Source organism: Mustela lutreola, chromosome 1 (genome assembly GCF_030435805.1).
Source record: "Mustela lutreola isolate mMusLut2 chromosome 1, mMusLut2.pri, whole genome shotgun sequence".
NCBI classification, from domain to species: domain Eukaryota; kingdom Metazoa; phylum Chordata; class Mammalia; order Carnivora; family Mustelidae; genus Mustela; species Mustela lutreola.
In genome coordinates, this window is record NC_081290.1 from 33,655,798 (window position 1) to 33,670,360 (window position 14,563).

The 14,563-nt window shown below is 41.3% G+C and overlaps 1 protein-coding gene across 14 annotated transcripts in view; it reads right to left on the minus strand.

The window, feature by feature from the left end:
- The window catches only part of LIMCH1 (LIM and calponin homology domains 1), a 327,317-nt gene that overhangs the window by 92,718 nt on the left and 220,036 nt on the right, over window positions 1–14,563 (minus strand). For all 14 annotated transcript variants that reach the window (XM_059162648.1, XM_059162610.1, XM_059162639.1 and 11 more), the window contains exons 4-6: window positions 9,278–9,384; window positions 3,276–3,306; window positions 1,183–1,293 (exon numbers count right to left, since the gene is read on the minus strand). In XM_059162648.1, the coding sequence (XP_059018631.1) occupies window positions 1,183–1,293; window positions 3,276–3,306; window positions 9,278–9,384 (249 nt within the window). The remainder of the gene's footprint in view (window positions 1–1,182; window positions 1,294–3,275; window positions 3,307–9,277; window positions 9,385–14,563) is intronic.

The following is a 14,563-nucleotide window of genomic DNA, read 5'->3' on the forward strand; positions in this document are numbered from 1 at the left end:
GGGTGCCTGGATGGCTCAGTGGGTTAAGCCTCTGTCTTCGGCTCAGGTCATGATCCCAGGGTCCTGGGATCGAGCCCCACATTGGGCTCTCTGCTCAGCAGGGAGCCTGCCTCCTCCTCTCTCTCTGCCTGCCTCTATGCCTACTTGTGATCTCTCTCTGTCTCTATCAAATAAATAAATAAAATCTTTAAAAATAAAAAAATAAATAAATACTTAAAAAAAAAAAGGAACACACAGGCAGGGACACATGATACATCCCACTGTATCATAAGAGTAAGAGTAAGGTAGGGGTTTGTTTCTTTGACAAACCCCTACCTTACTCTTTCCCATAACCAAATAAACAAATAAAGCTTTAAATACTCTAAAAAATATTTTCTGAATCTCCAGGTCACCCGAATACAATAGCTGTAAAGTGCACATCTCCAGAGAGAATGCCTCTAATTCATCTCTAATTCGTCAGCGCCTGTCCAGGGTGGATGGCCAGACAAGAACTTGGCAGACATGACCTCACCCACACCAGGGCCCTGACGGGTAAGCAAAATGACCTTTAGGACAAATGCAGAGCAAGTCTTCATTTTTGTATAATACTGTATTGTTTAATTCGGGCTTTATTTGCCCAAGAAAACAAGTGCGGAGCTCTCTGGCATACAAAGCCACATACTGATGGATTACATTTGCTCTTTTGTAATTAAAGTCGGAGAGAACTCAGACCTTCCATTCTCTGAAGGCTATGAAAGTTCAGGTGGGCCTGGGACACTCAAGGCAGAGACCGCAAGGGTAAGAGGAATCCTTTCCTTGAGGGCAGGAAGTCTCCGGTCTGTGCAGTTTCACCACACTGAACTGTAAGGATCTTAAAAAGGAGCAAATTGTGGGGCACCTGGATGGCTAAGTCGGTTAAGCATCTGCCTTTGGCTCTTGATCCTGGGGTCCTGGGATCGAGTCCCACATGGGGGGGGTCTCTGCTCCACGGGGAGTCTGCTTCTCCCTGTGAACTCCCCCCACCTCCCATGCCCTACTCCCTCCACACCTCCTCTCCAGCTCATGCTTATACTATCTCTCTTTCTCTCTCTGAGATAAAGAAATAAAATCTTTAAAAAAAAAAAAAAAAAAAAAAAAAAGGAAGTGAATGTGTTGATTTCCCATCCTTTGTTAATGTCTTGGGATAAAGAAAAGTCAAGTTACCTTTCTCATCTGAGCCAGCAAGCCTTCGAACTCCTTCAGGTTCAGCGTCGTGCCGCTATAGGACGCAGAGCTATTTGCTGCTTTTCCCAGCCAATAAATGGTAACTAATACCTGCAAAACAAAACCAGGCACTAGAGCAGGAGAATTTTCCCTCAAGAATGACTTTTAAACTAAGGAATCAACAGTGCACCACTAAGAGCAAAGCAGGAAGGAGAGAATGTGCAACACTGATTTACAAAACCCAGCAACCATGAGGTACTCCTTCAATGTAAAATCATTTTAATAAGAATCCAATGCTCTATTAGTCAACACACACATGATTCAGTAGTTAAAATAAAGCTCCACTTTTAGGAAAAGTTTGGTTGTAAGAAAATGATCTCAAAGACAGCAAGAAGGGAAAGTAAATTCTCCAAATTCATTTTTCTGTAATAAAGTTTGCAAAAATTTTCAGAAACTCTGGCTCTTTACCTAGATGAGCATGAAATAGATTGTCAGTTCCTTCCAAAAGAAGTGCTGTTAAAGGCTTGCAATTCCTACTTGTGGGCACAGAAATGCTAAGTCAAACTATCCTGCTAAGTCCATCAGCAAAACCTCAAAGCAGAGATCCAGGTTAATTAGTGATTCACAGCACAAGAACACCACCATGTATCTAACTGAAATCAGAAGAAACAATGTAATCCAAAGTACGATCTTTAGCCACCTAACTTTGGGGGAGAGTCAGATTCCCACTCCTCAGAGATGGGAAATTTTCAGCTTGGACAAAATTATTGCCAATTAGATAACCTTGGATGCTTACAAATGTCCATGAACGTTCAACAGTCTGAAGCTACAGTCCTTGGGTCATTTTTTTTCTGTCTTTCCAAAAATTTGTGCACAAAACCAAATGCTCTTTACAGTGATTATTCCATGAATCCCAGAAGGCTGAAGGTGAGCTCCTTAAAAGCTGAATTCTTTGGATCTGAAGCTTACGGAAAAGCTATTATTTTATTTTCACATTTGGTCTTATTGCTTCAATCAGGAGGGAAGTGCTTGTTGTACTTGCCTTCCACGTGCTAGATCACGAAAGATATGTGTACATGGTTCCAGGTGGGAACACACCCAAAATATGGTTATGGGTATCAATGCTACGATGTGATTAGGTTTTCTACCTCTGTGGGAAAATCGCACTTCAGGAATCCTTCAAGACTTCCAGAAAGTCTTTTTAACATTGCTCGCTTACAAATAAATTTCCAGAGAAGAGACAATTCCAGATGGCAGAACGTTAACTAGGACCGTGAAATAACTAATGTGTGCTAAGAGTGCGAGGCCATTTTGGAAGGTGTAACAGGAAAAACATAGAACTGTGTTGTGTTTTAGATTATGGGTTTTCTGATTTGTTTAAGACCGCATGATGAAAAATGGCATATATCCCTAGTTATACAGAGGGAGGAAAGGAAGACAAGAATGTATTTGTCAATCAAATGTAACAGCAACCTGAAAATTAAAAAAAGGAGGGGTCGGTTGCAGCCAATTTTAAATTTTATATATAGGAGGTCATTTTTTTACATTCCTCAATTTAAACTTAAAATAAAAAGATACTACTTGTTCTTTGAAAATAAGATCCAACTCCAAAAAGTTGATTTTGGGGAAGTGCTCATAAAAACAAAACATTTAATAAGGAAAAAAAAAAAAAAAAACAGAAAAAGTGCAGGCCCATGACAGTCAACACGATTTATATCACGCTGATCTTTTCCCTAAAAAATTGTGCCCAACTGCTTTATTTACTAACCCCACCAGTGCCAGCTGACAGAAAGGAACTGATGTTCGTGCTGAGACAGATAGATCATCTTGTGGCTAAACAATGGAATTATAGAGGGCAAGCTTTCATTTCTTTGCTTCTAGAACGAGCCCTTATTAGAGAGACCTCCCCCATCTACATTTGGTATTTCTGTCACAGTGCTCGAATGCTCCATCCGGGACACCTCTACTCATTTGCGGAGAACTCTTCCAAACAAGCCCATACAACAGTCTCTGAAGCTAGGAGCTACATTTTACCCTTGAGCCATCAAAGTGAGGAGGAAAAACTTTTTGAAAAGCAAAGTCAAAACACTTACATTTTTCAGTTTCCTACTGTAATCAAGACTCCTAAAGAAGGAAGAAGAAAAAAAAATCTGGTCAGAATGGCAGTAGCTTCATGATCATCCCTTACACACCTCTAAGATGTATGCAAAGCCAACAAATGTAATGAAATCTGCAGAATATAGTATTTTCCCTAAGGTCCATGATTAGCGATTTCAGGTACTGAATAAAATCATTCAGGGAACCAAATGTAGAAGGACAGGATGGAATTAAACTTCCAAAATGCCCCGTGAAAAGACGAATGCTTTGTAACATCTGTAAAATGAAGGATTCCACCGAAAACTGGAACACTTGATCTCTGTATTCTTGAAGCTCAACTGTTTAAAGTAAAATTTGCGCCTTGATTAAAGCCCACTGTCAAATCGGAATCTGACTACATTTTCCAAAATCTTCGCACAACTAGTACCTTTAAAAAAGGTCTAAAACTTCATAAAATAGACCTGAAAATACACATGGAAGATGTAGCTCTATGCAAATATTTGTTCCTTTCTGCCACGGATATAAATCAGTATTGGGAACTAGCCATAAGCAGGAAAATATGTGTGTTACGTTTGAATAGACACATTTGAATAGACACATTCTTAAAAATACACGAATGTTTACTCTCAAACTATAAACAAACAAACAAAAAAAAGCTAGTTGGTGGTACTTTTGAAATATTCATAAAGGGCAATATAAAAGTTTCCACAAAATTATTCCAAAGTTTCTTGAACAGGTCAACAAATACATGCTAGGAAGAACAAAACAAACATTTCTTTACCCTGAGTAACTTCAGCTGGGGCGGGAGTGGAGGAAGAGAGAATGTAATTCTAGCGTATAAACTGGTCAGGAATTCTTTCAAGGATTTAGACCCCTTTACTTCATTGCTGCATAATCTTTTTTTTTTTTTAATTAATTAATTTATTTATCTGAGAGAGAGAGAGAGAGAGAGCGAGCAGGGAGAAGAGGGAGAGAGGATCCGAAGCAGACACCATGCTGAGCTCAGAGCCTGTGGCTGGGCTCAACCCCATGACCAGGAGATCATGACCCGAGCTGAAACTGAGAGTTGGATGTTTAACTGACTGAGCCAAGGTGCCCTATTGCTGCATATTCTGACCCAAAGAACATATGAAGGACTAGGTGAACAATTTTAAGTCAACTGAAATTTCAGGGAATAGAAAACAATGTAGTATATACTAAGGAGATAAACCCATCAATGGACTTGGATTGAAGGAAACATCGGGTTAATTTGGATTTGACTATAAGAGAATGTTTTCAAGTTTATCATTTTTTAAATAATTTTTAAATTGTTTTATAAACATATGATGTATTATTAGCCCCAGGGGTACAGGTCTGTGAATCGCCAAGTTTACACACTTCACAGCACTCACCATAGCACATACCCTCCCCAGTGTCTATAACCCCACCACCCTCTCCCTACACTCCTCCCCCCATCAACCCTCAGTTTGTTTTGTGAGATTAAGAGTCTCTTATGGTTTGTTTCCCTCTGGATCCCATCTTGTTTCATTTATTCTTCTCCTACCCCTCAAACACCCAATGTTGCATCTCCACTTCCTCATATCAGGGAGATCATATGATAGTTGTCTTTCTCTGATTGGCTTATTTCGCTAAGCATGATACCCTCTAGTTCCATCCACGTCTTTGCAAATGGCAAGATTTCATTTCTTTTGATGGCTGCATAGTATTCCACTGTTTGTTATATATATATATATCACATCTTCTTTATCCATTCATCTGTTGATGGACATCTAGGTTCTTTCCATAGTTTGGCTATTGTGGACATTGCTGCTATAAACATTTCAGTGCACATGCCCCTTCGGATCACTACGTTTGTATCTTCAGGGTAAATACACAGTATTGCAATTGCTGGGTCGTAGAGTAGCTCTATTTTCATCAGGTTTACTATTTTTAACAGAAAAAAAATATAGCATTATCTCCTGGATATTTGCCAGGATTTTTTTAACTTACAAAAATCCCAATGGAAAGAAAAAGAAATCTATGAAAGATTTGAAATTTCAGTGAAAAGTAAATTAAGAATAAGGAACATAAAACATTTTCTGCATTGATAATAAAACTTCATGGACTAAAATTGTGACCCTGTTCTAAAAAAAAAATCATGCTTGACACATAGTAGGAGCTCACAAAATATTTGTTGAATGACTTCTACCTCACAACCAATTACATGAAAATGCTTCCAAATTTTTCAAGAGACATATTCGGAAGCAATCCAAAACCTTCCCTCATTTTCATCCAATTGCTTCAATTCCCTGGAATAATACTTGTTGCATTCCCTTCTGGATTATGCTGTCATTTCCCACCAAGGTCATCTGGCATCCATTACAGGTAGAGTTCACAAAATTACACATGCAGTAATCATCTGCAGCTTTTCCCTCTACTTCTTTTCCTCCTTCTCTTCTTCCTTTCTTTTTCTTTCTTTTTTCTCATTCTTTCTTTCTCTCTCCCTCTCCGTCTGTCCCTCCCTTCCTCTTTTCCTTCAGTCTACTCAAGTTACTTCTCAAAAATTAAAGAAAAATTACCTACAATAAAAGCTAAACTAAAGAGATTTTTTTTTTTTAATAAAAACAATAGCAGGGAAGCATCAACATTTGCTCTGTGGGATTTACCCCTAGACCTTATTGCTTACACTATTAATTGCTGGGGTCAGTGGGATGTTTTCTATCTGTGCGAATGTTCTGCTCAGCTCTCAGAGGGTAAAGCAGAAGAATGTAGTGGTTTGACTTTACTCTACCATGGCTAGGAAGTCTACATATGTTGCAAATGTCCCCCTGTCTGGTGCCAAACGAAACCAGGATCATTTACAGAAAAGTTGTGAAGAAAGAGCGTATTCCGTGCCCTGCCCGTCATTGAAACTAGAGATGTTTTTCTCAGTACTATAAATGAATTTATGGCATAACTTGGATGTAAAATTCCTTATGTTCTTCTAGATACTCAAACTGTGAAATGAACATTTTTCTCCATAATTAATCCAGGTTTGGCATCCTGAAATGCTTGTGGACTGTTCCTCCCACCACACTCCTTCTTGCTCATCACCCTTCTAACACACCAGATACTTGTCTTTTTAAACATCAAGTTTGTTTCTCTTCCCCAGCCTTCCTACTTGATCTTCCTCTGCCTTGAGTGCTCTACAGGTCTTGCCATGACTGGTTCTTGCTTCCTCCCACTCATGTCTCCATCCAGAGCCTTCAGCTGAAAGGCCACTTCTTCAGAGAAGTGGCTTGACCACTTCTGGACTGCTATCTTCTTCTTCCCCAGTTTTATTGAGATATAATTGGCATACGACATGGTATAAGTTAAAAGCACACACACGGTGATTTATGTACATATTGTGATGGTCACCATTTTTCACGCCATCTTTTCCCTCCTTCTTAGCACTGATCACTCCCTGCAGTTATCTTTTTGATTTGCTTGTTTATTACTTATTTCCTGACACTGCATGTAAATTACACGTGAACAGGAAGCATTGGCTATCTTGTTCATTCCAGTTGTCTGTTGACCAGAAAGTATCTGACACCTAGTAGCTGCTCAGTAAATAGTTACTGAATGAATGAAAAATGATAAAATCATAGGAAAAGTGGTGGAAAAGCACTGCTGAAAGAAAATAATAATGCTCAAGTAAAAGAAAAACTAAAAAGGAAGAAAATGAGGAGAAAGAATCCAAAAGAGGCGAGAGAAGGAAAGACAGGATAAAGAAGGAAAGGGAAGCACAGGGAAGAAAAGGAGATGGAGAAAGATGCAGCTGGAAAGATACAGAAAAATGACAGAGGGAAAGACACAGTAGAAGGAGAAGCCAGTAGAGTAATAGAGACATGGCAGTGTCTGTGTGCCATTGGTCTAAGGGACTTCTCCTCTTTGTGCTGTTTTCTGTGCCTTTTTCTTTGGAAGTTGGCTGAACCATCTTCCCGGATCTGAGCAAGCAGTGCACTGAGCAGGTTTTAAGTAGCATCATGCCTGTGAAGGCATTCTGTCCCATTCCGTCTTATAGTTGAAGACCCAGAGCCCTACTGAAGGAAAGGAACTTGCTTAGGATTGTATGCCTAGAGAGTAGCAGATTGGAGCCAGATCGCTGATTTCCTAATGCCCAGTTTTTTGTAGATAAGCAATAAAGGTAATATAAATTCTGAATTTCTAAAACCAAACTCCCTCAGAATTCTCCTGGTTTAGGGACATGTGGATTTAGAGTAGCTCCCCCCAAAAAGGAAAATGCAGCTGCCAACACCATCAAAACAAACTTTTCTCCACTATCCAAGCAATGCGTGTGTGACTAATTGTTATGATGTCATATAGTTATTATTGTTTCTGGTCACTTGCCACTCAAGTGAAACTATAAATATCAGATGAGTCAGAAACCATTTCCTAAAATGAGTAATTTATAGAGACTGGATTTAGGTGTAGTAATACTGGAGCATGTGATGTCTAAAATGAGGTGGGGGAGGGCGCCTGGGTGGCTCAGTGGGTTAAGCCTCTGCCTCCGGCTCAGGTCATGATCTCAGGGTCCTAGGATCGAGTCCCGCATAGGGCTCTATGCTCAGCAGGGAGCCTGCTTCCCCCCACCCCCCGCCTGCCTGCCTCTCTGCCTACTTGTGATCTCTCTCTGTGTGTCAAATAAAAAAATTAAACTTAAAAGAAAAATGAGGTGGGGGTGCCTGGGTGGTTCAGTGGATTAAACATCTGACTTCAGCTTGGGTCATGATCTCAGGGTCATGGGATCCTGTCCTAGGGCTCCGTTCTCAGTGGAGAGTCTGCTCCTCCCTCTCTCTCTGCCCCTCCCCCTGCTCATGCTTTCTGAAATGAACAAATAAGTAAATATCTTAAAAATGAAGTTTATGGTGGTTTTCCATATTCGAATACCATAATTTGTATTCTATTTTTGCCGCTAAGTAAAATTTTTCCAGGAGAAATATTAAAGGCACATTTACAACAGAGAAGTGTGATTTTTATATAATCAGTCACGGCTGACTCTCCCTTATTCCCAGTCATGAATCATAAACTCCAATATAAACTAACTTGATTTCATGCAGTAGTTTCCATTTTTTTCCCCCAATCAATATTGGCAAAGAGTATCAAATTAAGAGCTCTGAATTTTGGCTTCTCTCCCTTTTCTGTACCTCCATGATCAAATGACCCAAAAGTGATCAAAAGAAGTGTCACCAATCCACAGACCCTCTCTACGTAATTAAGTTTATTATTAAGGCATGTTCATGCCCAATATTATCGGACTGAAGTGGAACATGTTTCGTATGAAACGTGTAGAGTGGGAAGGATTTGTAGATAACGTAAAGTCGTCTCCGCCATCTCATAAGAGCCTTTCTTCTCACTACCCTGGTCAGCAGCGACTCTCTTCCAGAGAAACACATTGGCTTTTCTCTCACTGTGCCATTCTTTCCCAAAAATTCTTTGGCCGCAAACATGGCTCAGTGAGTAGACACAGTCAACAACAGTCAAATGGCCAATAATCCATCTTCAAAGAACCTGATCACTGACATATGGGAAAACAGTTACAAATGTAAATGAGGAAGCAATTCCTCCATAATCTATTGCCCTCTTTGCATAATAAACAGTTTGGATCTGTTTACCAAGTTTGCAGGCTTCCAAGAGCCTATTCAAATGCCCAACTTGAGTGAATGAAGGCTTTCTGTCTAACACACACAGATTCTGTGCATATTTCTCTCTTGCCTCTCCCTCCAGTGAGTCTCACTTAACAATTTTCTCCTCTTTAACATTCTAACTCTCTATGTGTGACTTTCGCATTTCAAAGAAATTACATTTGACCTGAATGAAAGCTATACACGGAGGGAAGGCCACTGTGTCTTGTTTCGAAAGCCCGATTTTTACCTTCACATTTTTATTTTATTAGACATGTCCAATACTTGGCCTCTTAGCCCTTACAACATTATCACAAAGCTACAAATCAAACCATAACTAGGTTTCGCTTAAACATAAATATCGTGTTACTTACTTGACTGTTACTCTGTTGGACGTATCCTGTAGGTCACTAGGGTCAAAAAGTTGAGATTCTCTAAGGCCAAGCTCTTTACAACCTCTTAAGAACAAGATGATATTGTCCTAAAAGGGAAAAAAGAAATCCAAGTCTATGTTATTTTATATTATCTTTATGAACCAGCCCCTCCTCTTTAATAGTTCAAATTACCAGACAGATGTCAGTCATCATGACAGCAAGAGTCAGATCTAACTTTTGGCTTGTTGGATAATAAAATCATACTTAGTTAGGATATGCCAAGGTAAACAGACACTTTCAATCTTCTAAAACCACAGCCATGCCCAATTCATTTTTTCCTCTTTACCTTAACACATTTGTATAAAACTGCAAGTAAAATATCACTCTAAAGCAGAACATCGCATCTTTGGGGGGCCAGTACTCATAGCCAGGGAGCCCCTAAAACTTCCAAGTTTTGTCCATGTCTTATTGCTAGAGCTTGGTTCAAACACTAATGTATTTTTTCAAAAATTGGTTGTAGTAGCCAAATGTCATCAACAGGTTCTTTAGATTGACCTTTCTAAATATATTCTTTTTTTTTTTTTTAAAGATTTTATTTATTTATTTGTCAGAGTAAGCACAGGCAGACAGAGTGGCAGGCAGAGGCAGATGGAGAAGCAGGCTCCTGCTGAGCAAGAAGCCCGATGTGGGACTCGATCCCAGGATGCTGGGATCAGGACCTGAGCCAAAGGCAGCGGCTTAACCAACTGAGCCACCCAGGTGTCCCTCTAAATATATTCTTTATCAGCAGGTTTTGAGTGATAATACCTCTCTGTGGACTATGAATTGAGTTAAATGGGGAAAAAAAATTAGACTGGGAAAATGGGAAAATTTAGACTTAATAGTGAAGGGGGGAAAGAGGAGCAAGGAAAGCTTTGGAAAATAATGCAAAAGACCTTTTCAGAGTGAACATTTTCTCCAGCAGGTACATATTTTCTTTGAACTGGCAGGTATCAGGCACAACTGAGAATTAAGGGTCCTGCCCTTCATCTGTTGGGAGTCAAGAAAAAGCAGATGGCTCTGGAAGGGATTACAACTGTGGGTCACTCTTTTGGAACACCAGGGTATTAGCAGCAGCCTGCTAGGTTGCAAGTTCCTAATTGTCCTCTTTCTAGAAGGTTTCCAACAGCTAACTGGTCCCATCAGTCAGAGAAGAATAATAAAGATTGGCTCCTGGAGGGCCAGACCTGTGTGAATCCATTTGAAAACTCTAAGAAAGTTGCTACAAAAATCAGAAATGATGGTGATAGTTATTGAATCCTATACTTATGCAAGCACAGTGCGACAAAGCAAACAAAAGGCATGGTATTTCCCAATCACCCAGTCTACAGGTAAGATTCTAAGATGACCAGAATGCTGTTTCCTGGCGTATGCACCCTGCATAATCGCCTCCCTTGGAGAGCAAGTAGGACCTGTGAATGTGATGGGTACCACTCTGTGATTACCTTGCTAACCAGTGGGCTCTGAGTTAATCAAAAGGAAGATTATCTGATTGGGCCTGACATAATCAGGGGAGGATTTCAAAGAAAGTGAATAGAATTCCTGGTGGCCAAGAGGTCTATGGCTGCAAGGAGATGGATTCTGCCAACACCCACATAAGCTTGGATGAGGCTTGGAAGCTCAGATAGAACGTCAGCCCCCACGATCACCTTGATTTCAGCCCCTTGAGACTCTGAGCAAAGGTCATGCCATGTCCATACTTCTGATCTACAGAAACTAAGATAAGAAATGGATGTTGATTTAAGCCTCTAAGCTTATAGTAATTTTTTATGCAGCAACAAAAAATTAATAAACACAAGTACAAAACAGTAAGAGTAATAGCAATAAATCATTAACCTTTATATAATCATTATATGCCAAATATTGCCCCAAGAGCTTTATATATGCTCACTCATGTAATCCTATACAACCTTAGTAGGCACTTACTATCATCCTCATTCATGGGTGAACAATCTGAGGCACAGAACAGTCAAGCACCTTGCTCAAGGTCACACAGCCAGCAAACGATGGAGGTGCCAACAAATGGTATATAAGATAAATGGAAGCATCAAATCTGAGGCTGGCACCAAAGGAAGTTAGGGGCTAATCACAGAGGGCCTTGACGGCCGCAGAAGGGAGGCTGTGGAAATCGGAGAGGGGCTGTAATCTGAGAAATGATGCTCAGATCTACAGCAGAAGCAGACTGCTGGGGGCAGGCACAGGGGAAGGGAAAGGGTATGAAGGACTTCAGGGGATTCAGACAGGAGGCAGGGGAACCCATGAGGACAGACCACAATCTCACCCCCGTCCACATGGAGGGTGGTCCCTCCCAGAATGCCTTCTTTCCCATGTTTTTCCTGCGTCCCTGGATTTTCTTCAGCAGTCACAAGACCCAGGTCACTCACAAGCCCTCTTGGAGAATGACAAGGAGCTGGTCATAGTGTGAAGTTAGTCAAACCCTGTCAGGCTCTCCTTCAATTACTTCGTGTGTTTTAAAATTATCAAATTTTTCCTTGAAGTTTTTTTTCTATTCCCCCCACCTTCACACATGTCCAGAGCTTTATTGGATGCTCACGTGCATCTCTTCCATGACAGGCAACTGTCTTCCTGGTGGGTCTGTGAGCTCTGAGGGCTTCTTTCCCAGAGGAAAACAATGGACGGGTCTTGGTATTCTCTGGGAGTTGTCTGGGCTCACAATAGGACTAACCTGTGATCAGCCTGGAGACCCTTAAGAAGCATGTGACTGTGGTACCTTAGTTCCTTAAGAAAGGCAAGCAGGTGCCCTTCCCTTACGCCCTCCCAGATGTGCCCTCGAGTACCACCCTATCTTCATCACACAGACTGCAACCGCCATATTGCCTGCTGGGCTGGACACTTCGGACTGGGAGATTTAAGGAACTTCAGGTCTCCTGCTAGCCCCTTTCTGCAACCTGATGACACTGGACGGGAGCCAGACCCAGTAAGGAGAAAACCAGAAGAAAATGCTCCACAGGCAAGAGCTAACAGGGGCAGCAGCCAGAGTAGGTAAAAATCACTGTGCCTTTAATTACATAAAATGCATCCTGCAAATTCCCACCTGCCTTGCTCTTCGCACTGAGATTTTTCTACATTTACAGTTCGAAGTAAAACCCACATCTTAGTGTGTTAGCTCCAGAAGCCAAGCAGTACAACACGTCTCAAACCCGCAGGAGGAGAAGTGAAAGTCACTGATTTACGACAATGACCATTATATTAGCTCTCATTATCATAGTATTACAAACCCATTAAAACTTAGGAAGGCTTCAAAAAAAGTTTTTAAGGGACTCTTCAAAAAAGTCAATGTCATTAAAAAAAATTGGACAGGACAGAGACATGAGGGCCAAATGTAACTGATGGCTTCTAATTGGATCCTAGAGGCAAAAAGGAATATAAGGCCATAAACATCTAATTTAAAAGCAGACTGTATTTTGGATGATGTTGCTGAATGCATGTTAATTTTCTCAGGCAGGATGATGATGATATTGCAATTATATAAGAGAAGGCCTTCATTTTTAAGCAAATATATACATTATTTAGGGGCAATTTATCATAATGCCTGTGACCATTTCAAATGGTCAGGGGAAAAAATAAGGGTATGTGCATATAAGAAAGAGAGAGAGAGAGAGAAAATGTTTACCCATCATGGAAAAAGAGACAAAGCAAATATGGCAAAATATTAGCAATTGGTGAATCTAAATTAGGGATTGGTGAACTTTTTCCTGTGAAAGCCTAGGTAGTAAATATGGCTTTGTGGGCCTGGAATGGTCTCTGTCAGAATGACTCAATTCTGTCACTGTAGCCAGACGATGCGTGAATGAATGAAAGCGGGTATATTCTGACACGTCTTATTTACAAAAGCAGGCCCTGGGCTGGATTCGGCCCACAGGTCCTATTCCAGGAGAGTGAGGTGCAGGGATTCATCATGTCACGCTTTCAACTTCTCTGTACCTTTGAACACTTTCCAAAAAAAAGGTTTGAAGAGAAGGTTTTTTTAAATGTGTAGAAGCATGGGGCGCCTGGGTGGCTCAGTCGGTTAAGCATCAGACTCTTGGTTTCGGCTCAGGTCATGATCTCAGGGTTGTGAGATCTCGCGCCGTGTCGGGCTCCCTGCTCAGCATGGATCTGCTTGGGAGTCTCTCCTCCCCCCCGTCCCTGCCCCCACTCGCACTCTCTTTCTCGCTCTCTAAAAATAAATAAATACAATCTTAAAAATTTTTTTTTTTTTGTAGAAGCGTATTCAACGACATCACATGGCTGGCAAGCCCAGTGTCGTGAAACTCAAGGAGAGAATAATGGTTGCCTCAGGGACGACTACTGCAAGCCACTGAGGTAAATGCCCCAGCAACACTGATGGAAAGTTACCACCTCTAGCTAACCGAAAAGGACTGTAACTTGAGTCTCAGTTCAACCCAGATGCTTAACATCAAGTTCTTAAGAGAGTCCATTTTGGGCTAGACCCATACTAACATGCCCATTCATACTGCTGCTTGCGCAACTACCATGGACGCATCCCTCCTCGTTCCTGCTTCAGTGGCTTCCCGTTTCATTAATTTGTGGGCCTGCTCTGTGTGTGAAAACACTCCTCAGGGCTCGGGGGTTAAGGCCTGTGCTCTCCGCCCTCCCCAGGGCCTCTTCTCTGAAAAAGGTCCTTGTACTTTGCCACCTTCTTTTCTTGCTTCAAAATCAAGACGAAGGCAAGCCCAGAATGGTCTCTACCTCCAGAGTACAGCACTGTCCCTGGAATTAAGTAGGTACTCACTAAATATTTAGAATAAATTAAGTACTGCGTTCTAAGGACTAGACAAGAATGAAAAAATAAGTTCCTTATCCTCATGGAGCTGACATTCAAGTATGTGAAATAATAAAGACTCAACAACCAAAGTGTCTTATCCTCTGGGTTAATGTCCATGATATATTAGATAGCTGGATTTGTTCAAGACACCCCTAAACAGAGGTCTGCCTTCCAATTAGACAGTGGAAATGAGGGGCACCTGGGTGGCTCAGTCAGTTGAGCATCTCTTGATTTGGGCTCAGGTCAGGATCTCAGGGTCATGAGATCGAACCCCACAACAGGATCCATGCTGGGTGAGAAGCCTGCTTAAGATTCTCTCTCCCTCTGGGGCAACTGGGTGGCTCAGTTGGTTAAGTGGCTGCCTTCGGCTCAGAACATGGTCTCAGGGTCCTGGGATCGAGTCCCACATTGGGCTCCCTGCTCAGCAGGGAGTCTCCTTCTCCCTCTCTCTCTGCCTG